Here is a 24,725-nt window from a genome sequence, read left to right on the forward strand (position 1 = left end):
GCTCCAGGGCTGCTGGGCTGGGGAAGTTTGGCATGGTGACTAATGCTGCCACAAAAGGCAGGGTCACCCTGACCCCACACCCAGCCCTGACTCACGTAGCTGTCACTCCGGTCCCATGAGGAGAGCTGTGCTTCAGGATGTCAAAAGCTGGGTAAGTGGATGGCTGCATGGGCTCCCAGCAGGCCTCCCCTTCCTCCTCCTTCTCCTTGTCCAAGCTTCCTCTCACTTTAAGATTTCCCAGAGATTTCCCTCTGCACCCCTTCAGCCCCACTCTGTGTCATCAGAGCTGCCTCACCTTGCCACACCTGCACACTCAGGCTGGCTGGCCTGGTGGTCCCAGAGGCCATCAGCCCCTCCAAAGCTGCAGCATGGCCAGGATTGTGCTTGTCCAGAGCAGGCTGTTCTCTCCCTGTGCTGCTTTCTGGTCGCATCTGTGGGCCCACAGCCAGTCTGTAGGAGCAGTGTGATACACTCAGAGGTCTCAACCCCTGCATTTTCCTGCCATGGATTTCTAGTGGGTCATCCTTGGACATGCAGAACCTCAGAGAAGCTGCATGACTGTCCAGGACACAGGCCTTGGAAGTTGCTCATCACAAGGCAGAAGGGGCTGGAGGAGGGCATATGCCAGGAGGAAAGGGGGGAACAGAGCCAGCAAGTTATGGGCTGAGTGCTGAGGCGCTGGAAAGGAGCTCAGATGGAGATGGCAACAGGAGAGCCAGCTCCATTCTCCCAGGTCTGTGGGGCACTGGCAGGACCTGCTCCTGCACAAAGGAAGGGAAACAAAGCAGGAAAAGTGCAGGCAGCCTGAGGGCTGGGCAGGAGGATGTGCAGTGTAAGAGATGGAGGGATGGCAAGAGGGACGGAGAGACAGAGAGACAGAAGGATGGAGGGAAGGGAGGATGGAGAGGAAGAGGTATGGATGCTTCCCCAGTCCCCTGCACAAAGCACATCCTGGAGCATCATGTAACCCGCTGAAAGAAGGGACCTGCCTGAGTGCTCTGGCCTGGGCAGGGGAGTTCCAAGGGGTATTCCCAAAGTGCAGTGCACCAGGTACTTCCCCATCACCTTTTGTACACTGGTCCTGGGGAGAAACCACCTTCATTCCAGCTCTGACAGCATCCCACATCCCTTCCTGGTCTCTGCAGAGTGTGGGGCTGCTGAACAGTGCTGGAGATGGGACAGAAGCTTGGAGGTGACAGGTCCCATGACCCACTGATGCTGCGTTCCCAACTGGGGGCCTACAATAATGACAAGAACAGAGGCAGTGCTCTCAGAAAGCTCAGCTTTTTGCCCTGAGCTTTGATGGTCCCATCAGGACCAAAGCACCCTCCACCAGCCTCACATCCCTGCCTACACCCATCCCTGCTCAGCAGGGCCAGGTCCTGTCCTTGGCCCCCCAGTTCCCCGGGCCACAACAGGTGCTTAGTCTTGTGCTTGAGGGCTTTGCTGGTGTGATGCAGAGGAAAGGGTGGAGCAAAAGGCTCACCTGGCTCCTCTTGAGCCCCAGGACATTGCTGGGACATGAGGAAACAGGTCCCCCCTGCCTGCCCCCACTGTGAGCACTGGGACACAGCAGCTGCTCTCCTCCCCAGGTCAGCAGGAGTGAGACACACTTGGAAGTGATTGTGAAAGGATGAAAGTTCTTCTCTGATTTGCCTTGGCATTTATTTTGTGCACAGGATCCTAACAAACATACAAACATCTGTGCTCCTGAAGCCTGGAAGGAAGGGCCCCTTACCCAGGGAAGGAACTTCTGGTGGGAAGGTGTCCTGCTTTCACCAGGGGATCTCCGGTGGGTCCAGGCTGAGGACAGCACACGCCTGGGTGTAATCCCTGGGGTGGCCCAAGAAGGAAAGGGGTGCTGAGGACCTGCTGAGGACACCTGAGCCAGGAAGCTGCCTGAAACTGGAGGCTGTCCCTCTGCCCTATCTCTGCCTGCTAAGTTTGGGTTCAGACAGTCTGTTCCAGGATGTAAAGGGGAAACTCAAGACAGGAGCCAGATCTTATGTGTGAGGAAGTGCAGAGGGTGGGAGCAATGGCTTCTATGTTAGGGACCGCTGTGTGTCATGTCCACAAACCTGCTGGTGTGTTCTGCCCAACCCTGACACCACAGCTCTCATCACCAGTCTGCACCTCAACCTCCTTCGGTGGCAGGTGGCTACAGGGTGTCCTGACACCATTCCCAAACTCGTGTGGGATACTGCACATCACTGGCTGGGTGCTGGGGGATCCAGGGGGGCAGCAGCTATGGACGAAGTGATGAGTGCTGGGTGATGCTGTGCCAGGAACCTCTCTGTGTTCTCAGGCCCTCGCCACAGGGACAGAAGGTTCTGCACCCTCACCTCTTGCTAAACTGTGTGGGCAAGGATGTTGGAGGGCAGATGCTGGCTCTGTACCAGGGTCCATACCTGCACGCAGGCTAAGCCCACTCAGCAGCAGAGCTGGGGACAGGAGAACAGCCAGCAACCTCAGGACTGCTGAAGAAATCTCAATGGTGATGCCACACCGCTGCACCCAGGGGAACCAGCATAGTCTCAGGGCTCACCCCCAGACTGCAAGTCATGTCCCAAAGGAAGTGCATTTTCCTCTCTGGTGCAAACAGGAACCATGACACGAGCAGAGAAGGTGGCCCCTGTCGATGCTGCTGTGCTGATGGGGAGATGCCCAGTGCCTGCCTGGTGGAGAGGGTTTGGCACCTGCCAGGCAGCTGTTTATGGCCCAAACACCAGCCTGGGGTGGGCTGTAGTGGCTGGGGACAGTGGGGGCCTGCAAGGGTACTGCCTGTCACCCCCATCCCCAGCACCCAAGCTGAGGCCTCTACCCCCAGAATGGGCACCCAAACTAAGGGGACACCAAGCATCTCTGGGGAGAGGCTGCATTGGGGCAGATCACATTTGCTGCAAGCCCAGTGAGCCTGGGCTTTTCTAGGGCACCCTCCTGTCCCCAAGGAACCAGCAGGGAGACACAGGGATAACCTGCAAGGCTACTGCACAGCTCCCAGATGAAAGATACCCTGCCCACTGGGACTCCATGAGGGTAAAGGGTGCCCAAGAACTAAACTGATGGTGCCAAGGAGGTGGGCAAAAACTGTGTGTCCAACCTGGGAGTGCTTGGTGGCCCTGTTGAGGGAAGGCAGAACCACATCCACAACTTCTCCAACTTCTCCACAGGCACTGGCCCTGCAGCACTGCTCTCCTGGCACTGGGCTGGGGGAACCCAAAAGGGGGCTGGCACATGGCATGTGCATGGCCATTCTCCATGCCCCCACACACACAGAGTCACACCCCAGCATGTGCCACTCACGCTCACACTCCTGTGCACACTGACAGGCACCCACATGGCCCACACCATCAGGAATGCCTTCCTGCACAACCACAGCTCGTGCCAGCACCCCCAGTCCCCCTGTGCACACCCTCTGTGAACCTCCAGCATCTCTTGCACATGCCAAACCACAGGGACACTTGTCCCCACTCCTCCTCCATGCTACTATGAACAGCCTTCTCTCTGTGTTTGCTCACTCCATGCCCCATGGATTTCCTGTATGCTGGTACACTCACTCCCCACACACCCCACACCCTGCACTCTCTCCATCCCCATTAACACTTCCCTCTGCCCTCATACCCTGCCTATTCACCCTATGCCTCAATCACATCCAATCCACGCTGTCCACCCTTGACCACATCACACACACTCGCTTTACACCCTGTGCACACTCGCCCCACACCCAGGGCATGCAGGCACTGGGACTGAGAACAGTCCTCAACACTCCACACACGCTCACGCTCACCACTCACACTTTCTCTGTGCTCCATGCACACTCCCCCATGCCCTGCACCCTTATGCCATACCCAGTGCCCGCTCACACCCCATGCCCGACGCACTCCCCCCACACTGCACACACATCACACCCCTGCAGCCTCGCCCCTCGCCGTGCACACTCACCTGTACACTGCTTTCTCACCGATTACAAGGGTCCCCTGCTCATGCATGCTGTGCACACTCCCCCTTGTCCCACACACACTGAACCAAGCCGTGCACGATCACCCCACACCCTCACCCACACTCGGTGCACTCTCACGCTGAGCACATTCACTGCACACCTCGTGTACGCTCACCCCATGCCACGCACATTCACTCTGTGCACACTCTGCTTCCATGTGCACACCACAAAACCCCACGCCCACAGCACCTTTCCCCCATGCCCTGAGCACACTCCTCCCAGCAGCGTTCGGTCCCCCAAGTCCCCACGAATACGGTGCCACAGCATGCACGCTCGGCTGCCGCCCCACGCACAGTCCCGCACACCGTGCACACAACAAGCCCACGGGCCGGGTACACTCAGCTCTGCCCGCGCTCCGGATCCACGCTCACCCCACACCACGAGCACTTACCCCGCACCCTCCGCACCCTCCTCCGCGCTGAGCATTCCCACCACACACACTTCTCCGCGCTCCGCACGCTTACCTCACACACCGTGCCCACTCACCCACGCTGTGCCCACCCCACGCCGCTTTCCCCCCGGCCCCGCGCCCACTCTCCCGCCGCCCGTGCCCGCTCGCCCCCCCCGCCGCCCGCTCCCTCTCCGGTAGGCTGCGTGCGACACGCCGGCTCCCCGCCCCGCTGCCACCCTCTGCCCCGTCCTTCCCCCGCGGGCTCCTGTCTGGACGTGTCGGGACTCGGGCTCCGGGCGCTGAGTAATGCTCGGCGCAGCGCGATCCCAGGCAGAGCCGCTGCCGCCGCCGCTCCGCGCCCAGCGCTCCCGGGGCGCTCCGGCCGCGACCCTGCTCGCTCCGCCGGAGGCCCGGCGACACCGGCGGCGGGGGGCGGCGGGGGGGCCGCGGCTCCCCATGTGCCTGCGGGCCCCGCGGGAGCCGCGGAGCCGCTCGCCCGGCGAGCCCTGCCCACGCCCGCCGCGGCCCCGGAGCCCCGGGGCGCCCTGGGGAGCGGCGGGGGAGCGCACCCCGCGGGCCGAGGGCCCCCCCGGCCCCCCGGCACGTCCCGCCATGGAGGGCTGAGCCGGGGGGCTGCGCGCGGCGGGGCGGCGGCGGGCAGGGCGGGGGGCGCGCAGCCCTCGCCGGGCTCGGAGGGCGCCGGGGCGGCGGGAGGCGGGGGGCGCATCCCGGGAGGATGGCAGAGCCGCCCCGGCGAGCCGAGCCCCGGCGCGCAGGGAGCCAGTGAGAGGGAGGAGAGGGGAAAACACAAACAAGCAAACAACCCACAACAAACAAAGCGGGCAGAGAGCAGCGCCGAGCCCCGCCGCCCCTGCCCCAAAGGCGCCCGCCCGCCCGCAGCCCGCACAGCCGCTGCCCCAGCGAAGATGCGCCCGGCCCTGGCCCACGGACTCTGCTCGCTGCTGCTCAGCCTCTGGGTACCCAGGTAGGAGCTGCGCCCCTCCATCCCCAGCCCCGCCGCTCAGAGCCCCGGCCGCACGGGGAGGGCGCGGGGGAGCCGCCGCGCCCAGCCCCGCACGGGGGGCGGCCTGCCCGGGGGGCTCCGGGGGGGTCCCGCCGCTTGCGGCCCCCGTTCCAGGGGCTGTCAGGGCTGCTGCCGCTCTCCGCCTTCCCTTGTCCTGATGGAACATCGGCGGGATGCGCAGCTTCTCCCGCTCCAGGAGGCTGTCCCCCTTCCTCCCCGGCCAGAGACGCTCCAGCGCCCGCCCCGACTGCCTCAGTTTCCCCGCTCGCAGGCGGAGGACGGGGGAATGCCGGCTGGGATGTAACTGTCCTGGGGGTTGGTGCCTGCTGGATCCCCCTGCGTCCTCTCCCTGGCTCCGCCTGTCCTAAATGCTAGAGGGGTAAGAGGGGGCCACCTGCTTTCCAGAAAGCGAACCCCCAAATTCACCGTCCCTGCCCGTCTTCGCCTTCCCTCTGCCCGCTCCCAAACCTGTGCACTGCAGGCAGCCGGGGGTTAATCCTGGTGCTGGTACGAGTTGGGGGGGTCCCCCGCCCTTCCCCCTCCCTCCAGCCTCTTTAAATATAATTTGTTAACGTTGGGACTTGTATTAATTAAAGCAGCAGCCGCTGCAGCCTGTGACCTGGGGGCCTGTCACCGTGAAATCAAGTTTAAATCCAGATTTAAAGGGGGAAGAGAGCTGGGGGGAGCGCTGTATCCTCCTAAGAAGTGTGACAGTGACAGCTTCTTGCCGGTCCCTGGCCCTTCTGAGCCCTGGGTGGAGCGAGAGGCAGAAGGACGTTCCCTCTACTCTCCGGAGCCCCTGCCTCAGTTTCCCTGCAGTGCAATCGGGAGAAAGATCGCCCCCATCCCGAGATGCCCTGGGAAAAGATGGCAGGCGCTGTGTCAGGCTGAGGACATGAAGGGAACAAAGTCATTGCAGTGTTTGGGGCAAGAGCTCCTGGGGTTGGAGATGGTGGTGGCTGTGTCCTGCTCTGCATCTTTTGTCAGCCAGGGCTTGCTTGACAGTGGGAGTGAGTGCAGGAAGCTGGGAAGAAGATTTCCCCTCCTGTGTAGGGGTTTTGGAGAGATGCACTCCCTTTGTCTTTCTTCTCCGCTCCACCTTGACTCTCCCTATTGGAGTCACTGTGGATTTGTACTGGGGCATATTCATATACTACCCATGGAAGTGGTGGGATGGCTATAAACACCCTTGGGAAGCTGGAGAAAGCAGCAGCCTGATCCTGACAGCTCTTCCTCTGCCCTGAGCAAGTTGTAATTCAGCAGAGACACTGGGGCTGAACCTTCCCTCCAGAGCTGGGTGAGTGCTGAGCTGGGGATCTCATCCCCTGGCAGCTGCTTCTGTCCATGTACCTGCACCAGGCTTGCAGGGTTTGAGGGAACAGAGGAGGAGTAACCCTTCTCCCCAAGACCTGGCAGCTGCAGTCCTTCCTCCAGCATCCTCCTCCAAGCTTTGTTTCTGTAATCAAAGTTCAAAAGGCTTTGAGCTCCTTGCTTCTCCCAGGGACCCAGCTCTTGCCTGTCCCGGGGAACAGGGGGAGACTTTCCTGGGGAGAGCTCCCAGCAGGGACCAAGCTCTCCTGAACAAGCAGGGTGGTGCTGAGCTCCTAGTGGACCATGCTGCAAGATGCTGGATGCTGTTGGATGTCCCACTCTCTGCTGCTTGCTTTGTGGGTCTTCCACTTGGGCACGGTTTATCCAAGAGTCCTTCAAGCCATTCCCTGGAGTTGGGCAAACACTTCCTACTGTCTCCTTCTCCAGATTTGTCTGTCATGTGTACCTCTGTATTAGCTCCAGGCATCTGTTTCTGGACATGCTTTGTCTCCCCACATCCCACATCCCACATCCCATCTCCACACACTCCACACTTCCCAATTTCCCCAGGTCACATCTCTGTTTGTGTAAGTACCTGTACCCCTGACATGGACCATGTGCCTCTCCTTGCACCCATCCATGTGCTGCTCTCTCTGCTTCTGTGGCCACAGGTGTCTGGTTCAGTGGGGCTAGGATGTGACAGTGGACTTGGGATTGCTGCTGGGAGCTTGAGGATAGTTGGCACAGTGCTTGGCTCCATAGTTCACAGCTGAGCTGGAAAGAAAACGCTGATCCTTCCCTTTACCTCCCTTGTAAGGACCAGCAGTGTTGGGGGGATGCAGGAGATGCAGGGAGGGGATCAGCCAGCAACACTGGCTGGAATGGTCCTCCTGCTCCAGGGTCTGTCAGTTCTCCCAGGGGGAAGCCCACGCTTTCTGTGGAAGGCGAGTTGGGCCATTGTGTGCTGAGAGTCTGCAGTGCATGGCTGGTGTGGGAGATCCCTGGTGGAGCACCCAGAGAGAGCAAGCCTGGGAGATGCTGGGCTCCAGGGGCAGGATGGCCAGATTTAACTGCTGCTGGCAGAGGCTGACAGGGTGCCTGTACTGTACTTATGCTGTTGAAGGCGATTGCAGCCCCAGTGCTGCTGGTTTTCTCTGCCTGGATAAGCTGAGCTGAGTTTTTCCAGCATTCCCTATAGGCAATGGGCACTGTGTGGGTTGAGGAGCCTGTCCCTTCCCTGTCTGTGTCCCCCACAGACTTTTCCCCTTCCCCAAATAGAAAATCAAGTGGTTGACACATTGCTTGCTCTGAGCTCAAGGGTGTCCTTTCCCTCCCAGCTCGTGCTCCAATGAGATCCTGGGCCTGAAGCTGCCCTCAGAGCCGGTGCTGAATGCCAACACGGTGTGCCTGACGCTGCCGGGGCTGACACGGCGGCAGCTGGAGGTGTGCGTGCGCCACCCCGACGTCACCGCCTCGGCCATCCAGGGCATCCAGATCGCCATCCATGAGTGCCAGCACCAGTTCCGGGACCAGCGCTGGAACTGCTCCAGCCTTGAGACCAAGAACAAGATTCCATATGAGAGCATCATCTTCAGCAGAGGTAAGGGTTGGACGGTTCCCCTCCTGTCCCGCTATCCAGCCCCTGCTCTCTGGAGCTCTCATGGGCTCCCCCTGGGCCCCTGCACAGCTCTTCCCTGGCCCAGGGGAGGATGAGGTGAGCTCTTCAGCACCCCCATGGATGAAGCAGACAAATGTTATGGTCTCCCAGACAAAGGAGCACTGCACTATGGTAAAGCTGTTCCATGCACCTTTGTACTGCACTAGCCCTTGTCCTGAGCTGCTCCTCCCTGACCAACTCCAGCTGTTCCTAAGGCTCTTTCCAGGCCCTCCTGCTTTCTGGCATCTTCTCCCTGTGTGGTGTAGGCTGGTGTTTGGAGCAGTGCCATGGGTTTGCAGCATAGTTGATTGGTCTGAAGGTGGATGCCGTGCTCTGGGATTTGGTTTGGTGGATACAGTTGAACATCTTGGCTCAGTCCTGCTCTGGGGATGGTGTTTTAGTGTGTTGTGATGAGCTGAAATGCCCCTAACTAGTGGGACATAGCTCTGTGAAGCTGTCACCCTGGTGTTCTGCCCAGTGCAGAGGGCTAAGGGGTCGCTGTTTTGTGGGACCCTAAAGCATGATGGCAGAGGGGACAGGGATACAGGCTGTCCTGGGAGCTCACCTGCCCACAGAGCCCCCAGCTGTGCTGCTGAGAGAGCTCTCCTAGCTCTCCATGTTCTGCCAAGGATCCTGGTGCCAGGATCTCCTCTCCCTCGCAGTCATGTCTGGCTCTGCCTGTGTCAGAGCCTCCCTGGCTGATACTCTTTCCCTCAGGAGCAGTCTCTGGGATGCAGAGGGGTGGCCTGCATGGTGCAGATTAGGGTTGTGACCTCATGGGATCTTCTAGAGGACTTGAATGTATATTTTCACCCGAGTACCCTTCATTGAAACCTGTGCCTCAGCATATTTCTAAGTGCCCATTGCCACAGGAAGGGCATGGTCAGGAAGGACAGTGTGGTGCCAGAGGCCAGCAGCCAGGGTGCTGAGGGCAGGCCACGTGCCCAGCACACAGATCACTCCTCAAGCCCCCAAGAAAAGTGAAAACTACCCAAAAAACTGCTCACACACCCGCTTTGTGAGCCTCTCAGCCTGATGCCCAGCAGAGAGTTGCAACCATCCACTCTTCTTCAAACATCCTTCCATATCCTACATCTTCTTTCCCTGGGACTATGAGGAGAGTCTCAATGAGGAGAGGGTGGCAGCTTGAGGCTTACATGTCATTGAGGGGATGTGGTGGCAGGAGCCCACAGGCAGCAAGTGGGGAGAAGGCTGGAGAGGGGATCACAGAAGTGTTTTGGTGTCCAAGATGTCCAGGGCAGCCTGGATAGCCTCGCTGGGTGGAATGCTCCTCAGAGCATATGCGGCATCAGAGCTGTGGTCCTGCCATGGAGCAGCTCTGGTCCCTCTCAGGACCTTAGTGCCTGGAGAAGGGTAGCATCTCTTCCCTCTGTGAGCAGTACTCAGGTTAGGGCCTGGCAGGAAGGGTGGGGACTGTCAGCCCTGATAAGCATCGAGGTATTTCCAGGTCCTCTGAGGAATGTGGTTCACTTCTAGTCTCCTCAGGCACAGGAGACACTGGCACGCTGGCTCGAGTTGCTCACACACCCAGACAAGCTGCCTTGCTCTGGGTACCACCAGGCTGGGAGAGAAGCACCAGCAGCAGAGAGCAGTGGCCTGCATCCCTCCCTCAGCTCACCTTGTCTGCTGCTGGCCCCAGGGCCTTGCACCTCACTTGTGTCTCAGATGCTCCTACAGCCCTTCTTGCTGTCAGGGCTGTGACTGATGGATGTGGGGGCTCCCACAGACCCTGGAGTCCTGCCCATGTCTCAAGCTGTTGGATATGGCTCAGCCCAGGCTCTCAGCATTGGTGGGATCCCATTGTCTGGAATGGAGACACGACATCCAGCAGCAGGGCAGGATGGAGGTAGGGCTGGAGCATCAGAGCAGGCAGGCGGGCAGGCAGGCATCTCATGGCACTACTGTTTTGGCAGCAGGGGTTGCAGGATGAGCCCTAAGCCATCTCATGTAGTTGCTTGGAGCCATTCTGGCATGGAGCAAGCCTTGATACCAGAGCCCTGGCCCAGTTTGAACCCACTCATGTCCCTGAGTAGCAGTGCTGGAGCCGTGAGCCTTGCCTTCCATCTGTTCCAGGCACAGCCATCAGAGAGGGGATGCATCTCAGCGAGTGGTAGAAGTGAGGGGTGCAGGCTCCATGGCGCAGACTTTAATGCACCTGAGCTCCAGGGAGCAGGGCTCTGCTCTGTGCCCTGCCCCATCCCTGCCGTGCCTGGGAACACAACGTGCTTGTAGGATCATTGTTTGTAACCCGAAGTGACAGACCCCTTTAATCTTTCATTCCTTTTCCCACTTCTTCTGCCATCAGCTCAGTCGTGCGTGAATCTCACTTTAAATTATTTGTAGCTGGCTTCTCCCTCCCGCTCTCCCCGCTTGGCTTCGCTCCCCAACTCTGTCCTGTCCTCCTGCATCTCTCACGTCTTCTTCAGGGTGGGCATGAGCCAGACAGGATGCTACACTGCTCCAGCTGTCCCATGGTGCCCATCCCTCAGTGCCCAGTATCCAGGCACTCAGTGCTGCCAGGGACCTCATCCCTGGGGACAGAGAAGAGGACAATGGCAGATGGGTGCCCATCTCCTCATCCTGCTGAGCTGATCCCAGAAGTTTCAGTGCAAGCTCCGGGGAGACAGGAAGGAGAGGCTTCAAATCAGACAGGGCTGGGAGTCCAGGGTGGCTTCAGAGCAGCACAGCTGGAGACAGGGATGCTGCCAGCATCCTGGGCAGAGCACAGACCTGGGAGATGCTGCCATCCCTGGGGCATGGGAAACAGTGGTTGTGACACTCAACAGCAGGTTAGTGGAGGGCAAGGAGGGTGCCCAGGGGTTCACCATCCCTGCTCTCACAGAGCCACTGGGTTCTTTTGCGACACCACCATGGTGTGTGGGTTTTTCAGGTCTGGTCTTTTGATGCTGCATCCTTGGGGTGTGAGATGTCATTTGTAACCTCTGTTGAGTTTCCAGTGCCATCTGCACCCCTCATCCTCCTTGGCCCATGTCCTTGTAAAGCCAGGCTCAACAGTGCTATTGCAAATCCTCCAGTCTTCCCTGGCTCCCCAGCTGGCTGCCTGTGCTCACCACCTTCCTGCCCATTCTCTGGCACTGTCACTTCTGCCAGGACTCTCCAGTGCTGTCCCTGGTCCCATCCTTCTCTGCTGTACCTCCCTCTCCCTCCGTGTGCTCACCTAGCTGACAGAGACATTCTCTTCTGGCATCAGGAGAGGTAGGGGGAAGGAGCAATGAGGTCGAGGCAGGTGGCTCCATCTACACCAGCAGTGGAAATAGATCCCATGTTCCTGCTCCAAGGGTGAGCAGCATGATTGTGCCTACCCTGCTGGAGAGGACGGCCTGTTGTCCTGATGTATTGTCCCACCACAGCATCTGTGGGCTGCCAGGCACTGTGTGGCTTGGCTGGGCTGACCTGTGCCTGGTTGTCTGACAAAAACCAAGCTGCAGATGGTGGTGGGTCACTGAGTCTTGGTCCTTGTCCAGTGTGTGTGCACCCATGGGTGGGTACAATGCCATCAGGGCTGGGACTCTCTGGCTGTTGGGCAGGGGCTGTCTGAGGTGTGCTATGGGACTGACTATTCCCTTTTGCTCTTGCCCACCTGAGCCCCATCTACATAGAGCTCTGAAAAAAATTAGGCCATGGAGGGGCTGGATGCCCTTGAAGGCCTTCAAACACTCGTGGTTGGAGGGGACATGACCCTGGAGTGCAGTATTTCTTGGTTCCTGCAGCCTTTGGAGAGATGGGTGATGTTTCCATGCCCTATGCCCACCTTAGAAGGGCTCACTGGTGACAAAGGGTCTGCGTGGCCATGGCCAGATCTTGATTTCTTCCAGCAGGGAGTGGGGAACTCCCTGCAAGGCTGGAAACACCAGGTGCTGGGGCCCAGCCAGCTGTGAAACGGAGCTTGGGGAAGCTTTGCCGCGTGCTGAGGGAGGCAGGTGCTGTTTCAGTTATCCAGGGAGATGCTGCCAAGCTCAGGACCCCGGCACCCAGCTCTGCAGAGCCCCAGCCAAGCTCTGGAGCCCGCAGACCGCAGTGCCTGGCCTGGCGCACCTGCAGCTGGGCTGCTGGCAGGGATTTGTGCACCCCCGGGCAAACCAAGGGCTTTGCCCACCTGGCCCTGCAGCACATGCGGGTACTGTGGAGGCTTGGCTTCATCCCTGTGGGTTCCCCCATTCCCTGGACCTTCTCCCCACTGGTGGTGGAAGGGAGACCCTGGGGCCAGGCAGCATTGCTGGCGATGTGGGGCCGAGCTGGTCTCCCTGCAGCCTGCGCGGCAGCGAGGGCTGCTCCCTCACGCTGCCGTGGGCGGACAGCAGCGAGGGCTGCGGGCTGTCCCTGGCACGCTCAAGGAGGTGCAGGGAGGCAAGTTGGGATCTGCAGGGAGGCATTTAGTGCCTGGTGCTGGGCCAGACCCTGGCAGGTTCACCTGCAGTTTAATTAGGGAGAGGGGAGGGGAGGGAGCGGGGCTGGGGGAGAGGCAGCATGTCGGGACTGGCCATCTCGGCAGGCCTCGCAGGAGGTGGAGGGAGAAGTTCTCCTCTGCCTTCTATCAGGGCTGGGGCAATGTGCCCACAGCTCCTGGCAGCTGCACCCCATCCTGGGGGGTATTGCCATGAAGGGGGCAGCTGAGCATCCCTGGGGTACCCTGGGGTGGGCCTGCGTGAGGCTGTCCCGTGGCTCCCTTAGTGCCAGCCAGGCATTGCAGTGATCAGTGCTGGGAGAGAGCTGCTGCCTGGATGTGATGGTGAGCTGTGGGAGGAAGGCCGTGCCTCCAGCTGTCCCTGGTCTACAGAGCGTAGAGCCCAGAGCTGTGCCTGAGCCAGCCCTGTAGCCTTCATTGCACATCTGCTTGAAGGATGGAGGAACTGCAGTGTCCGTGGTAGGTCCAGTGCTGCTGGGACTTGCGGTCTTGCTAAATGACCCCACATCTCTTAGGCACAGCTTGACAGTGAAACCTTCCCGCCTAAGAAAATTCCCTGCTTTGGGAATTGACCTGGGGAAGAGATTTCCGCCCTGTCCTTGTCTATGGTCTTTAAGTATACAGCAGGCTGGATGCTGGTGGTGGTGTCAGGATTGTGTCCTCCTTTCTCTCTTCCCTGCAGGATGCAATACTTCTTGTACTTCCCACAACTACACCCCTTCTGTGGTCTCTGGAGGGATAGGGTGACTCAAAAATCACTGCTGAGGTCTTTTTAGGTGGCTGGGGTAGCTGGAGAGCCTCCCCACAATGGGCTCAGGGCTGGCCACCACACACCACTCTTGGCTGTGGCTCCTGGAAGCTTCCAGCCTTGCTGAGCCCACGAAGCAGGTGGTTGTTGCAGCCATGTTGCTCGTTGCTTTGCTTCAATCCTCTGTCTCTGGTGTGGCTGGGGTAGAGCAAGGAAAGTAAACTGAACCTCCTAGCAAAACTGTACTGGCACGGCTGCTGTGATCCCAGTGCTGCCCTGACCCCTCCTCCCCTCTGCTCACAGCTCCCCATGAGAGCAGGGGAGGGAAGAAGGGGAGAAGGCAGGGAAGAGTGGTGGGGCCAGGCAGAGTGATACTGAGCAGGGAAAGGACCATGATGAGATGGGAACAAGACTTCCTGAATGCTGTGATGCCATGTCTTGGGGACCAGTCTGTCCCCTGCCCACAACCTGGGGAATGGCAGCTCCAGACAAGAGGTCCCATACATCATCCATCCGCTCACATGTACTGGGAGAGCACTAGAGGAGGAAGGAGGACTAGGGCTTTAACCCATGGGTTTCCCAGCCATGGAGGGTGCCCAATCAACCTGACCTCTTTACCTGTCAGGACACAGGCTTGCTAGACGGACTGGGTGGGGTAGAGCTTGTGTCTGGGCTCAGAAGAGATTTTAAGGAGATGCCACACCGGAAATTATATTTTAGACTGGAGAAATGTGTGAGAAAGAGGCAGGGCTGAGAGGAAGGTGTTGCGCTGGTGAAGGGTTCGCTGCCCCTGTCCCCAGGCACTGGCTGTGCGAGGAGCTGGGGATGCCCAGCAGGGTGGCAGTGACGAATTGGGCTGTGCCCAGGTTTGGCATATGAATGGCTGAAGCTGGCCCAGATGGTGGGATCAGAGAGCTGACATAGGGAGGATTTGGGAATCCAGGAGACCTTTCTGCGCTGGTTCTCCATCCTCCCTCGCTCACCTGGGGACTGAAGTTGCCCAGATGTGGGCCTTCATGCTCCAGCAGCGCTGTGGGTGTTTTGCAGGCACTGCCTGCCAGCACTCTCCCTGGGGAGGCTGCACGGCACAGTGTACGCACCAGCGGCCCCATTACCTGCCCGCTGAAAAATGTTGTTCAACTTGTGCATGGAAAGAGGCAGGCTGAGAGCAAGCTTGTCCCACACCGAGGGGAAGCTGGGAGAGGCTCCTGCTGGCTTTTAAGCAGTGCCTCGTTAATTTTTTAAACGCACCAGTGTCAAATTAACACACAAAAGAGCAGCACGACTTTAAATGCAGGTTTCCGGGCTGCATTTCATTTTCCTTTAATAAGATCATAGCGTTTGCTCAGCGGGCGGCAGTAACCGCGGAGGAGACATGCGTGATGGGAGCACTGCCCAGCACGGCCAGCAGCAGCGCTTGCACTCTCCCTGCTCCTGGCTCTGGGGCACAGGCAGGGCTTTGGGGTGCTCACCCCAGACCCCTGTTTGATGGCGTGGATTTGGTGAAGAAAACACCCCAAAATTTGTTGTCTGTTCAGCTGCGTCAAAGGCAAACTGCTCATGTCCAACAGAGGGAGAGAGGCTGGGAACTCCAGCTATTTATTTATTCACATGTGACGCCACGGCACAAAATCTGGCACTCCCTGCATCCTTGCCTCATGCTGGGGCCAGTCAGTGTGCACCAAAGCAAAGGGCACTGCAGGCTCCCCGCCTGACCTGGGAACCACAAACAAAAATAGTACTTTGCATTTCAAATAGAATAGAAACTCCCAGGGAGGAGAGGGTCCTCACCTGGCTTCAGTGAAGCCAAGAGATTCTCAGGTGTTCCCTACTCACAGCCACATGGAGCCTGATGAAGCCCCTTGTGTGAGACCTGTCCCTGTCCCCATCTGCCCTGTCCCCTGCTAATGACACTTGTGGATGTCCTCACTCCCTAGTGTTTAATGACAACCAGCTGCTGGCTCTGGCAGTGCACGGTATGATCACGCCATGCTCTAACTGATGAGGGATGCTCAATTTTTTCCAGCCTGGTGTCACATTTAGAGCTTCTTGTGGGACCTGGCAGGGTTCAGGGTGGAAAGGGGTATGGGCAGATGAATGGGGCTGGACAGGCAGTGCTGCCTGCTCTTTTTACTGCCTAATCTGCACCCTGTGAGTAAGCAGAAGTGGCCCATTCTTCAGCAGAAATATCTCTCGGCCAGTGTTATATTTAGTATAGTAGGAAACTCTGAGTGGAGAGGGGAGGCAGGATTGCCTTTCCCATCAGAGCCTGATGCCTGAGCAGTGCTGTGGTGGCATCTCCTGGAGTGATGTGAGAGCAGGGTGATGGTGGAAACTGGGGTCCCAGCTAGGGCAGGGCTGGCCCTCAGGGCAGCAGTGTGTCCTGGTGGGGATGGGGCTGGAGAGCAGAGAGTGGCGATTCACTCTTGGCCTGTGTGGGAGCTGGTGCATCAGGAAAAAGCAAGACACAAGCTGAACCTCCCAATCCTTGCACCCCAGTGTGACGATGACCTCACCCAGCCCCACTCGGGGGTCACAGCACCCAGCCTGACCCAGCGTGTCCTTCCTTGCAGGCTTTCGGGAGAGCGCCTTTGCCTACGCCATAGCGGCTGCCGGCGTGGTGCACGCCGTGTCCAACGCCTGTGCCCTGGGGAAGCTGCAGGCCTGTGGCTGTGACCAGAAGCGCCGGGGCGATGAGGAGGCTTTCCGGCGCAAGCTGCACCGCCTGCAGCTGGAGGCCATGAACCGCGGCAAGGGCATGGTGCACGGCGTGCACATGGAGCACATGCCCGCTGAGACCCCTGGCCTCCAGGACTCCTGGGAATGGGGAGGCTGCAGCCCTGATGTGGACTATGGAGAGAAGTTCTCCAAGGATTTCCTCGATTCCCGGGAAACCTACAGGGATATCCACTCCCGGATGCGGCTGCACAACAACCGCGTGGGCCGGCAGGTGAGTGGGGCGCCGGTCACGGCTGTGGGGAGGGGATGGGGGGAACAGGCTCCCCAGGACATGTGTGAGAAGGCTCTGAGGGACTCGTGCTGGCTGCTGTGGAACCGTTTGTGAGTCTGGCATTGCCCCCAAGGCACCCCCTCTCCCCAGTCTTGCCCAGAACAAAGGCAGTGATGCCTTTAGCAGGACAGGGCTGCAAGGATATGCTGGCCAAGCACCTGCTGGGAGCAATACCTCTGAGCATTGCTGCTGTGGCCTTGCCAAGGGACGCTGGCCAGGCCACTGTCACCTGTCTGTGCTGCAGCGGTGCTACTAGGGTGGCACAGCAATGATTCTGGCTCCTGCCTCTCAGGGACAGAGTGAACTGGTGTTGGGCAGCTGCAGTGGGGTAAGCTAAAGAGAGGGAGGAGAAAGTCACTGGCATCATGGGGACACAGCACAGATTCTGCAGCACCTAGATGTGTCTGCCTCCAGAAAGGGAGCCAGTGCCCTGAGGAGGCAGATGTGAATGAGATTGAGTTAGGCAGTGGGCTCCTATGCCAGCTGGGAAACACAGCATGCCCTTGGGAGCAGAGGTGACAGCCCACAGCCTTGTCCCCCATCTTGAGCAGTGTGCTGGAGCCTGCTCAGGCAAGCAGGACAGCCTCCCCTCCATTCTTATGATGTCAGGTCTTGTTACAGGTACTAATTAGTAGCTCACTCTGTCTGGAAGCTGAGGTTTAAAACACTGGAGACAAGAAGCACGAAGGCAGGAGGGGCTGGGAGGATGGCTGCCTTTCCCTGCCTGCTTTTGCTCACAGCAGGTGCCTGAGAGATCACATCCTTTGAATCCAACAGGACTCGTCCCCAAGACCCCAGCCACATGCTGCCAGGGCTGTGCCAAGGGATGTGTAGAGGCTGCAAGAATAAATAATTAAAGGCCAGAATTCCACAGGGAATGCTTCCTTGGGATGGCTCAGACATTTGGATGTGTCTCTTGCTTTGAGCAAGTTTGAGGCCAGCTGTGAGGTGAGGATGCTGCAGAGCAGGACTTTAATGTGTGGCTTACCCTGATGCTGGAGCTGAGGTTTACTGCCCTGGAAAAGCCACCCCAGTTTGGCCAAGCTGTAAATGTCTGGGGAATACCAAAACTTTTGATTTGTTTGGCTTTGTTTACTTGTGTGTGGTGAAAGCTCACTCTGTGTTAGGCAGCTGAATCCTCTGCAGACTGCTCTGGCCCAATCTGGGCAAGACCCCTGTTCCAGTTCTGACTGCAGGGCTCATCCTGATTCCCCTACATCTCTCCATGCCCCAGATCTCCAGGACTCTTGGCAGTGCTCAGAAACCTGTGGTCATGTTCCCTATTTCTCAAGGGAAACCTCACAGCCTGCAGAAGGAAGGCAAGGTGAGAGAGGAATATTTGCTCTGGCAGGATGTCACGAAACCCTTCCCATGGGATCCAGTAACAGTGAGAATGCCTGGGGTCTGCTTGTCCCTGAGGACAGACAGCCACGAGACTGGCAATGTCTGCTCTTGGTGGCTTCAGAGACAGGATCTGGACTGATGAAAGGAGCCTGGGAACTAGAAGAAGAAGCAGAAGAAGACTAAAGGAATAAAGGGGAATGGTACCTGTGCAGGTGGGGAAGCAATGCCTGGACAGGCAGCTCTGGGACCTTGTTGAGATGAAGGTGTGAGCCCATGTGTGGTGCTGTGGGCGCCGGGCACTGGAGCAAGGAGATGATGCTGTGCCTGGTCTGTGTCTGTTGGTGCTGTGTGTATTGCCAGAGCTGGCCCTGGGGATGGTTCCCACTTGGGATGGGTTCTCCAACTCCCCACCTGCTCTTACAGCAATGCTGTGGGTCCCACACCCACCTAAGCCCCACTTACTACTAGGAGCAATTTTCCTGCTGTAATAAGGAACAGTCTCCTGGGATTTCCCTGGAAAGGAATGGCTGTGCTGGTTGCAGCATCTCCGTGGTCCTCCCCTCCAAGTCCTGAGGCTGAACCTCTTCAGCAGGGCAGTGATGTGGACGTGCACGCCTCGTGCCATGCCCTGCCGTGCACCATCCCTCTCCATGCACCAAGCAGCACCCAGAGCTCTCCAGCATCTCACTGATGCTGAGCATCCTCTCTGTGGTTCCTGTGAGTCCCGAGGGTGCTGTGCCTGTGGGTGAGCCTGTCTCCTGGCTCAGACTCTTAAATGATGGAAGGAGGTGACAATTCCATGGATGGTGGCACCCAGGTGCCATCTGAGGTGGTTTCTGTAGTGTAGTGGTTATCACGTTCGCCTGACACGCGGAAGGTCCCTGGTTCGAAACCAGGCAGAAACACACTGATTTTTCCTTTTTACACCCAGCTATGAGGTTGGGCAGGGGATTGCAGCTGAAAGGGATGTGCAGCATCCTCTGATAGTGCCCTGCAGTGGTTACCTTGCTCCTGAGGAATAGGAAGCCCTGGGACAATCATTGCTTGGTCCAACTCAAGACTGAGGTGGGTGTTCTGCATCCCTGGCAGGCAGCAAGCTCCCCAGCAAGGAGCAGCAGGAGTGTGAGAGAAGCTTTGCAGGTCCTCCTAACTCACCAGATCAGAGAGCAAGAGAGGATGAAAGGAAGCCAGGAACTACCCATTACCCTCACAACAAAGACCTACGATAAAGTTCTTATGAGCGTGCCTGGGAGGAGCTGGGAATGTGTGAAAGAAAGCACCAGCGAGTCTGGGCATGTGTCGAACCTGGGTGTCTATGAGACAGGGAAAGGACGGGTAAGGGTGCATGGAGAGAATTCAATGACAAAAGCATGGGGCCAAGACTCAGATGGGCCCTTCTTGCATGTCCCAGCTCTGCCAGGGTCCTGTCCCCTCTGTGCTACCTGTGCAGGGGTGGACAGGTGTTGTGGTGCTAGGGCTCAGGATGTTCAGCAGTGATGGCTTGGGTGATGGAGATGGCCACACTTGACACCTTCCTCAGCCCCTGCTGTGACCAGCTGTAGGCCTAAATGAATCCCTGTCCAGCTGTCACACTACTGTCCCCTCCATCCTCGTAGAGAGACTGCCAGCCACAGCCCTGAATGCAGATTTTTCCTGGTCCAGCCAAGCCAGCAGGGTGGGAATGTGGGAAAGGGTGACAGTGCTAGACTGTTCCCAGGGATAGTGACAAGAACAGTGGTGAGCAGCTGGTGTCACACCCAGAACATGGTGGAGAGGCCAGGTAGCTCATTACCTGTGAGGTGGAGGCTCTTCCCAGCAGGAGCAGGACTCTGAGCAGGATGAAAGCCAAACTCCAGCCCAGCCCAGACCTCTCCGCCATGTGCCCCAAGCTCCAGGCGTGTTTCATTACCATAACTGCTTAGCAACTTGGAGATTTACTCAAAAACAAGAAAACAAGGAATAAAAACTACCCACCCCTACCTAAACAAGGCTCTCCTGTCACATGTGTCCCTCCCAGGGAGGGGGACAGGAATAGACAACATGTGGCAGGCATGAAGCCAGGTAGATGGGCAGGACTGGCCTTGTAGGACAGCACCTTTCACAGGGACAGGTGTCCCCTGGAGTGCCCCACAAGCCCTGGAGCAGGGCCCTGGGTATGGCGATCAGCCTGTTGTTGTCTGCAAGCCCCATCTGAACTCCTGGTGAGGTTTGGGTGTCAGCATGGGAAGGGAACTTGGTGAAGCCTGTGTGAGCACATGGATATGGAGGGAGGGAATCCCTGTTGGGACAGAGCAGAGGACATTATAAACTGCCTCTTTCCAGCCTGTGTGGGGATGTGTGGCCATGTTGTGCCCCTCAGGATTGATGGGCATGAGCTGTTTCTCTTGGCTTGGCCACAGCAGTATCCCTTACAGGGATGAGGGATGTAGGGGTTCCCAGCATGCAGTCTGGGGGCTCAGCAGCCTTGCCAAGGGAGTCCAAGGAACCGCACACTGGCCTCTGACCCCTGCACGAGCTGTGCTTTCAGGCTGGCCCAAACCACAGTCAGAGCCCAGCCTATGCACCCTGGCCCTTGAAGGGGGGAATGGGTAGCGCTGGCCACACTGCAGCCTCTACAAACTGTAAGTGAGGGATGTGATCCCTGCTTGGAATTTGGAACTGTGACCAGGTTGGCTGAAGGAGAACAGGCAAGAGCTAAAAGCAGAGCTGCTCCTAGGACTCCCAGAACTGGGGCTTTATGGGATGAAGGCCTTGGGGTGGGGAAAGGAAGGGGAAGTATCCCTCCCCCTGGCCCACTTGCAATGCTACTGCCTGGTGAGGTGTGTGGGAGACCCTTGCACTGGGGAGGTATGGCTGCACACATGCAGCCATGCTGGCTTATAAGTGGGGTCCATGATCAGGTTGATGCTGCTGGAACCAAGCAGCAGTGGGAGGTGAGATCCAGGCTCCTTCTCCTCCCTGTGCTCAAAGAGCTCACCCTCTCCTTTAGGTGCCAATCCCTTGATGAAACATAAAAGCCAGCTGGTATTACCAGGATGGGAAGGGACAGGGTGTGGGACATGAGTTGCACTGGGCACAGCAACAGGGCGCAGCCTTGCTGGCTTTGCAGTTCCAGAGCTTTGATGGCTACTCATGCCAGCCCTTGATGTTCCCGTGGTGCCAACCCACACAGAGCTCCATTGTGGCTTCTCCAGTCCCCAAAACGTGTCTCCTTCATGCTCACTGCTGTGTCCTTCCTTCTCCGCCCAGGTGGTGATGGACAACATGAGGAGAAAGTGCAAATGCCACGGTACCTCAGGGAGCTGCCAGCTGAAGACATGCTGGCAGGTGACGCCTGAGTTTCGCCTGGTGGGGTCCCTGCTCAAGGACCGCTTCTACGGGGCCACCCTGATCCGGCCCCACAACCGGAATGCCGGGCAGCTGGAGCCGGGCCACGCTCGGCACCGCCGCCGGGCCGGCATCAGCGAGCTGGTTTACTTTGAGAAGTCACCCGACTTCTGCGAGCGAGAGCCGGCCCTGGACTCCTTGGGCACTCAAGGGCGCCTGTGCAACAAGACCAGCCCGGGCATGGACAACTGCGAGAGCCTGTGCTGCGGCCGCGGCCACAACATCCTGCGGCAGACGCGCAGCGAGCGCTGCAACTGCAAGTTCCACTGGTGCTGCTTCGTGGCGTGCGAGGAGTGCCGCATCACCGAGTGGGTCAGCGTGTGCAAGTAGCCAGGCAGGGCTGGGTGCCCACCCCAGGGTGCCAGGGACAAGCACGCCTGCCTGCGGCAGGGGAGGGAGACGGGGATTGGCGCCGGGGGGAGGTGGAGCCGCGATACCCGCTTCCCTCCGCTCCGAGGGAGCAGGAGAGGACATGCTCGGCACCCTCCAAAATCAGCACTTTGTCGTCACCCGGGAAGGGCAGGGCAGGGCTGCCCGCTGCCCCCCAACCCCACATGAGAGCACCAAGGCTCCTGGCCCCGGGGAGCCCACGGCCATGCTGTACAGACCGCCGACACCAGCACCACTCGGGGGGGCGGAGGGAGGGCCTGGGGGTGGGGGACTGCCCGCTGGCACCCAGCGGTATGGAGCAGGATGGGGTCGTGGACAGCAGGGCATGGGGAGCCCAGGGTGGGAGGGAAGTGGGGGGGGACACACACTAGCACTGTGCACAAGTTCCTCCAACCACACGCGAGGTTGTGCTCGGAGCAGGATGGGGTCGGAGCACCCCGTGGGATGGAGAAGGGGCACGGCTCCCCGGGCTGGGGCTCAGCTCTTACCTCTGGGCTGGCTTGGGCTTCGCGGCCAGAGGGGCGGGTGCCCGGGGCTGTGCTGTGTCTGTGTTATTATATGGTAAGTTATTTTCTGATTGTGAATAAAAGTGGATTGGAGACTGCACACGGTATTTCAGGATGCAGCACCCTGCTCTTCCTGCTGCCAAGGGCTCTCCGTTCCTCTAGGGTGACAGAAGGTTGGAGGGCAACCCTCGGTGCTGCTAACCTACTTGTGTGATACTTTCTCTCGGGTGCTCTCCTGCCATCCCATAATAACTGTCCTGTCAGCTGTTTGGAGACTGGCAGAAGGTGAGGACCCATCACAGGCATCCCAGACACTTGCAAGGTGGCTGCTGGGGAGCTTCTGCCCACTTGGATGCATGCTAGACCCCATCCATCCCATGGAATCCTGGCTGTTGCCCCCGTGCCTGTGACCATGCGGAGCTGGGAGCTGCCCCACTGTGTCCCACACTCCAGGACAGGGATGGTGGGGCTAGAGAGCAGGGAGAGGGGAAGGCAGCACGGGTGGGCCAGGCAATGGGGGTCCACAAATGGCAGCTTGCTGTGGTGGTCGGGAGGGCTGCAGCAGCCTGCAGAGGCCAGGCAGTGAATCATGCTGCTGCTGTTTCCTGGCTGATAACTTCCCTGCTCCTCCCACGGCTGTGCACCCCTTGGGGCTACACAAAAAAAAAAAAAAAAAAAAAAAAAAGAAAAAAAAAAAAAAAAAAAAAGAAGTGAATTTTAAAAAAAAACTAAATCAAGGAGGAAAATACCAGGCTGGAAGGGAGCGAGCAGCCCGGGTCCAGCAGGGAGTGGCCCGTGTCCTCGTTTCATAACGCTCACGCACACAGCTGGAGCTGCATCGGCCGGGACAAATGCTCTGCCCTTCACCATCCCTGCAGGGGAGGGCTGGCTTTTCCCTCCTGAAGGGACCATGTGGATGGGGTCCTTGCTTCTGGAACCAGGTGAGGAGAGGAGGAGAATGCTGTAGGTATTGAAAGAAAGCACAGGAGCTTCAGTGACCTTGCGGCACCTGCATGGCTCTGTCTGCCAGCACAGAAGGGACAGCGAGACACGAGGTCTCCATGGTGGCTCCCAGCAGCAGAGACATTGGGCTGGTGTTCTTGCAGGGAACAGGATCTCATCTTGGGCTTTGGGGCACCCAGGCTTGCCCTGTGAGGCATGAAAGCAATGTTGTTCCCGTGGGGCAAGTTTACTCTGACAGGGCATGCTCCAGCAGTTCATTTTCCCTCCTGAGATCCTACTTTTCCATCTCCAATATCCATCTCCACTATCAAGGCCTTTTTTCCAGATCCCACAGACTTTTGCCTTTTGGCCATTAGCCCAAGGACTAATTGGACCCCCTGAGGTTCCCTTCCCTCCTAGGCTGGCCAAACCTAAGGTTGTGCTATTCAGGGCAGGGAAGCTCTGCCCATCCATCATGCTCCAGCCCTTGGTAGGTGCCGTTGGCTTCCCACCTCCCCGGGGCTGCTTTGCAGATGCCTGGTGATCTCAGGGCTGCCTGGGGTGATGACTGACTCACCACGGAAGCTCTCACCACTCTGCACTGGCCCTTTCACCCCCTGCCTGCTAATCCCAGACCACCTGCTCTGCCACAGCAGGATCCTAGGATATGACTCCCCCATAAGAGGACCAGAGTGGGGACAAGGTGTGTTTGATGATGCCCAGAGAAGTGATGCAGGGCAGGGCCATTCCCCCCAAGGATGTATCACATCCCCCAGCAAGGCACCAGGCTCTGGGCATCCTGGATCTGCAAGGACTGCAGCTTGCTCTTGCATTCCAGGCAATTATAGGAATGGCATTGTGAAAGAGCATACCAGTAATGCCAGCACACCTTGGCTGAGACTCCCAGCACAATGCCCTGTGCTCTTTGTTCTGTAGAGACCCTGTGTGAGCTGGAGACCCTGGGACAATCAGAGGAAAACATAAGTTCCCTTGATGTTTGTCAGTCTGCAGGAGGCATGGCTGGGGTGCAAGTGCTGTGCTGGAGGGGTGCTTTGGGCTGCAGGCAGCACGCTCTGGGTGCAGGCAGCTCCAGGGCACAGGCATCCTGCTTGCAGCATCTCATTTTCCTCCTGGGGCCAGCTGGCTCCCAGTGCAATACCAGTCTTCAAGATCTGCTCTGTGGCTTCTCTGCTGAGTGTCTGGGAGCCACAGGCAAGGTGCCAGTGTGCCTGTGGTTACGAAAAACAGTGTCCCCATGCTTCCCTAGCTAGGAAGCAGCCACTGGGCAGCTGTTTTCACAACCACACTGCTGCACAGAGCGCGTGCAGGACACCTCCTCTCCCCACGGCCACTGCTGAGCTTCCAGAGCCAGCTGCCAGTGAGGGCTTGGCTCCCCAAGTCTGGCATTCCAAACTTCTCTTCCATGGACCACCCTCCCTGATGCACCAATGGGATATGTCCCAGTCCCACCAAAGACCCATGTGTCCTCATACAGAGGGACTGTTTGAGCCTGCTGAGCTCCAGCCTTGCCCATGCTGGTGCACGGCCCCCTGCTGCCCCATGAGGGA

General features: G+C 58.5%; 1 protein-coding gene and 1 non-coding gene across 2 annotated transcripts; both read left to right on the top strand.

Moving 5' to 3' along the window:
* The first annotated feature begins 5,132 nt into the window (after positions 1–5,132).
* On the top strand, positions 5,133–21,945 carry WNT10A (Wnt family member 10A). Its single transcript, XM_063161911.1, has 4 exons — positions 5,133–5,376; positions 8,064–8,326; positions 16,152–16,528; positions 21,182–21,945. The coding sequence occupies exons 1-4, from the start codon at positions 5,318–5,320 to the stop codon at positions 21,647–21,649; spliced, it is 1,167 nt and encodes a 388-aa protein (XP_063017981.1). The 5' UTR covers positions 5,133–5,317; the 3' UTR covers positions 21,650–21,945.
* TRNAV-GAC (transfer RNA valine (anticodon GAC)) lies at positions 18,765–18,837 on the top strand. Its single transcript has one exon. It is a non-coding gene; the product is annotated as a tRNA-Val (tRNA).
* Positions 21,946–24,725: the final 2,780 nt, after the last annotated feature.

This window comes from Melospiza melodia, chromosome 8 (assembly GCF_035770615.1).
Source record: "Melospiza melodia melodia isolate bMelMel2 chromosome 8, bMelMel2.pri, whole genome shotgun sequence".
Lineage (NCBI taxonomy): Eukaryota > Metazoa > Chordata > Aves > Passeriformes > Passerellidae > Melospiza > Melospiza melodia.

What these genes read in the sequence shown, in the direction of transcription:
- WNT10A (XM_063161911.1), top strand. Translation starts at nt 5,318, where the DNA reads ATGCGCCCGGCCCTGGCCCACGGACTCTGCTCGCTGCTGCTCAGCCTC. An exon ending in CTCAGCCTCTGGGTACCCAG is followed by an intron (nt 5,377 to 8,063) that starts GTAGGAGCTGCG and finishes TTTCCCTCCCAG; the next exon opens with CTCGTGCTCCAATGAGATCC. An exon ending in GAGCATCATCTTCAGCAGAG is followed by an intron (nt 8,327 to 16,151) that starts GTAAGGGTTGGA and finishes CCTTCCTTGCAG; the next exon opens with GCTTTCGGGAGAGCGCCTTT.